At 39.7% G+C, this 1,732-nt stretch overlaps 1 protein-coding gene across 1 annotated transcript in view; it reads right to left on the bottom strand.

Moving 5' to 3' along the window:
* LOC118430062 (ephrin type-A receptor 5-like) overlaps window positions 1-1,732 on the bottom strand; it is a 154,897-nt gene that overhangs the window by 4,213 nt on the left and 148,952 nt on the right. Inside the window, exons 14-15 of the mRNA XM_035840770.1 lie at window positions 823-921; window positions 269-379 (exon numbers count right to left, since the gene is read on the bottom strand). Of these exons, the coding sequence (XP_035696663.1) occupies window positions 269-379; window positions 823-921 (210 nt within the window). The remainder of the gene's footprint in view (window positions 1-268; window positions 380-822; window positions 922-1,732) is intronic.

Genomic DNA, 1,732 nt, shown 5'->3' with positions numbered 1-1,732 from the left:
TCAAGAATATTACACTACAGGCATTTTAATACATTGAGCAGCCATCAACAAAAATTTGGATGATGTTGACACATAGCTACTCACAACTTTCACAATTCAGTGATCTATATATAGACGATCGATCAATCAATCAATCAATCAATCAATCAATCAATCAATCTTTATTGCACAATAACTGTAATTGATCCAATGTATGGCCAGTTCTAGGGCAATACATACATAAGAAATCAAGACTAATATCTACACAATAGCTTATAACATGACTGACGTTTGTAGTGTAGGCTGCATCAGGGTCGTCTCCCAGCACTCTGGACAGCCCAAAGTCAGACACTTTACACACCAGCTGGGAGTTTATCAGCACGTTTCGGGCTGCCAGGTCCTGTGGAAAAATGTAGTTTGAGTCAACCAGGAGACCAACAAATATGATACATGATAGAAAAGATGAATAAGGAATGTAAATAAGATTGATTGAGAAGGATGTTGGTCTCCAAGACAGAGACCTTATGTCTGTCATGAGAACAGAGTCATTTGAAGGGGCTTCATAATGTCAATGAACTGAACATAACTGAGGAATGTACAAACTACTAAAACATTCAAAGTGTCAAACAGAGCAATGTTATTTTAGAAATACGACTGTATTTATCACTGAATTTGAAATGGAATTCATGATAGTAAACAAAAATGTGGATAAAAACTGTTATGTTATGAACTTCAACTGTGAATGCATCAAAGCACCAAAATGGTACAGTAGCACAGTGCTGTGAATCTATAGATGTACTGGTAACTGAGACGGGATGGAGAAAGAAGGGACGTTCCACTCACCCTGTGTACATAGTTCATCTCTGACAGGTACCTCATGCCTGAGGCCACACCCCTGATCATCCCCACCAGCTGGGTAACCTGGAACTTTCCATCATGTTTCTGAAATAAACAAGGGAAAATGTAAAATACATGTTTGGTTAGCCCTCAAGGTTAGCCACGAGTTTGACACAAGGTGCCAGTCCACCAGGTCAATTTCAGGCAAAAAGATAAACACAATGTACAAACAATATAATATATATATACCACAGTTTTTATACACCACGTACTGCTGCCTGTAGGACTTAGCGCGCCAGTGGACGAGAGGGTGGAGAAGGAAGTGCACACCCCTCCTTCACCTTAAAAACCCAAGTGCAGGCCAGGCAGACGGGTCGCCTTAAACCCACCCTCTGCCTACCATTGTCTTCCGAGACAGACGGATGCCAACAACTGCTGCCTACCCCTGTGTCAGGGATCCCAGCAGCAGTATGATCAAATAATGGATACTACAACTACTATTTGGAAACAAAATGTCCTAGACAAACTAGCAAACTCATACTCCACCAGAAAAAGAACTTGTATTTCCCATATGACTTTAAGATTCTAGATTGCAAGGGAAGTTTATGAGGTCATCTGTACCAAGACTTATCAACCATATTAACCACAGGGAGAATACAGTACAAGTTCCCAGGCAAATTTGACCCACCTTTGTAGTCATGTGATTGTATGGTCAAGTTTATATAGTAGTGGGTCATTCATCTTGAATATGGCTACAGGATGGACCAAAAAATCTATCTGATTCTCTTCTTCTCAATCGAACCAATTTGATTGGTATGCTCTTAGATTAAAGGATATAATGATCAACTTCTCATAATGTTCTTTTGCTAAATTGTTACCTTAAATTGTCTGAGGACCAAGGAATAATTTGGTGTGA

This window comes from Branchiostoma floridae, chromosome 14 (assembly GCF_000003815.2).
Source record: "Branchiostoma floridae strain S238N-H82 chromosome 14, Bfl_VNyyK, whole genome shotgun sequence".
Lineage (NCBI taxonomy): Eukaryota > Metazoa > Chordata > Leptocardii > Amphioxiformes > Branchiostomatidae > Branchiostoma > Branchiostoma floridae.
The sequence above is the reverse complement of the archived record's forward strand: the minus strand, read 5'-3'. Positions and strand labels throughout refer to the sequence as shown.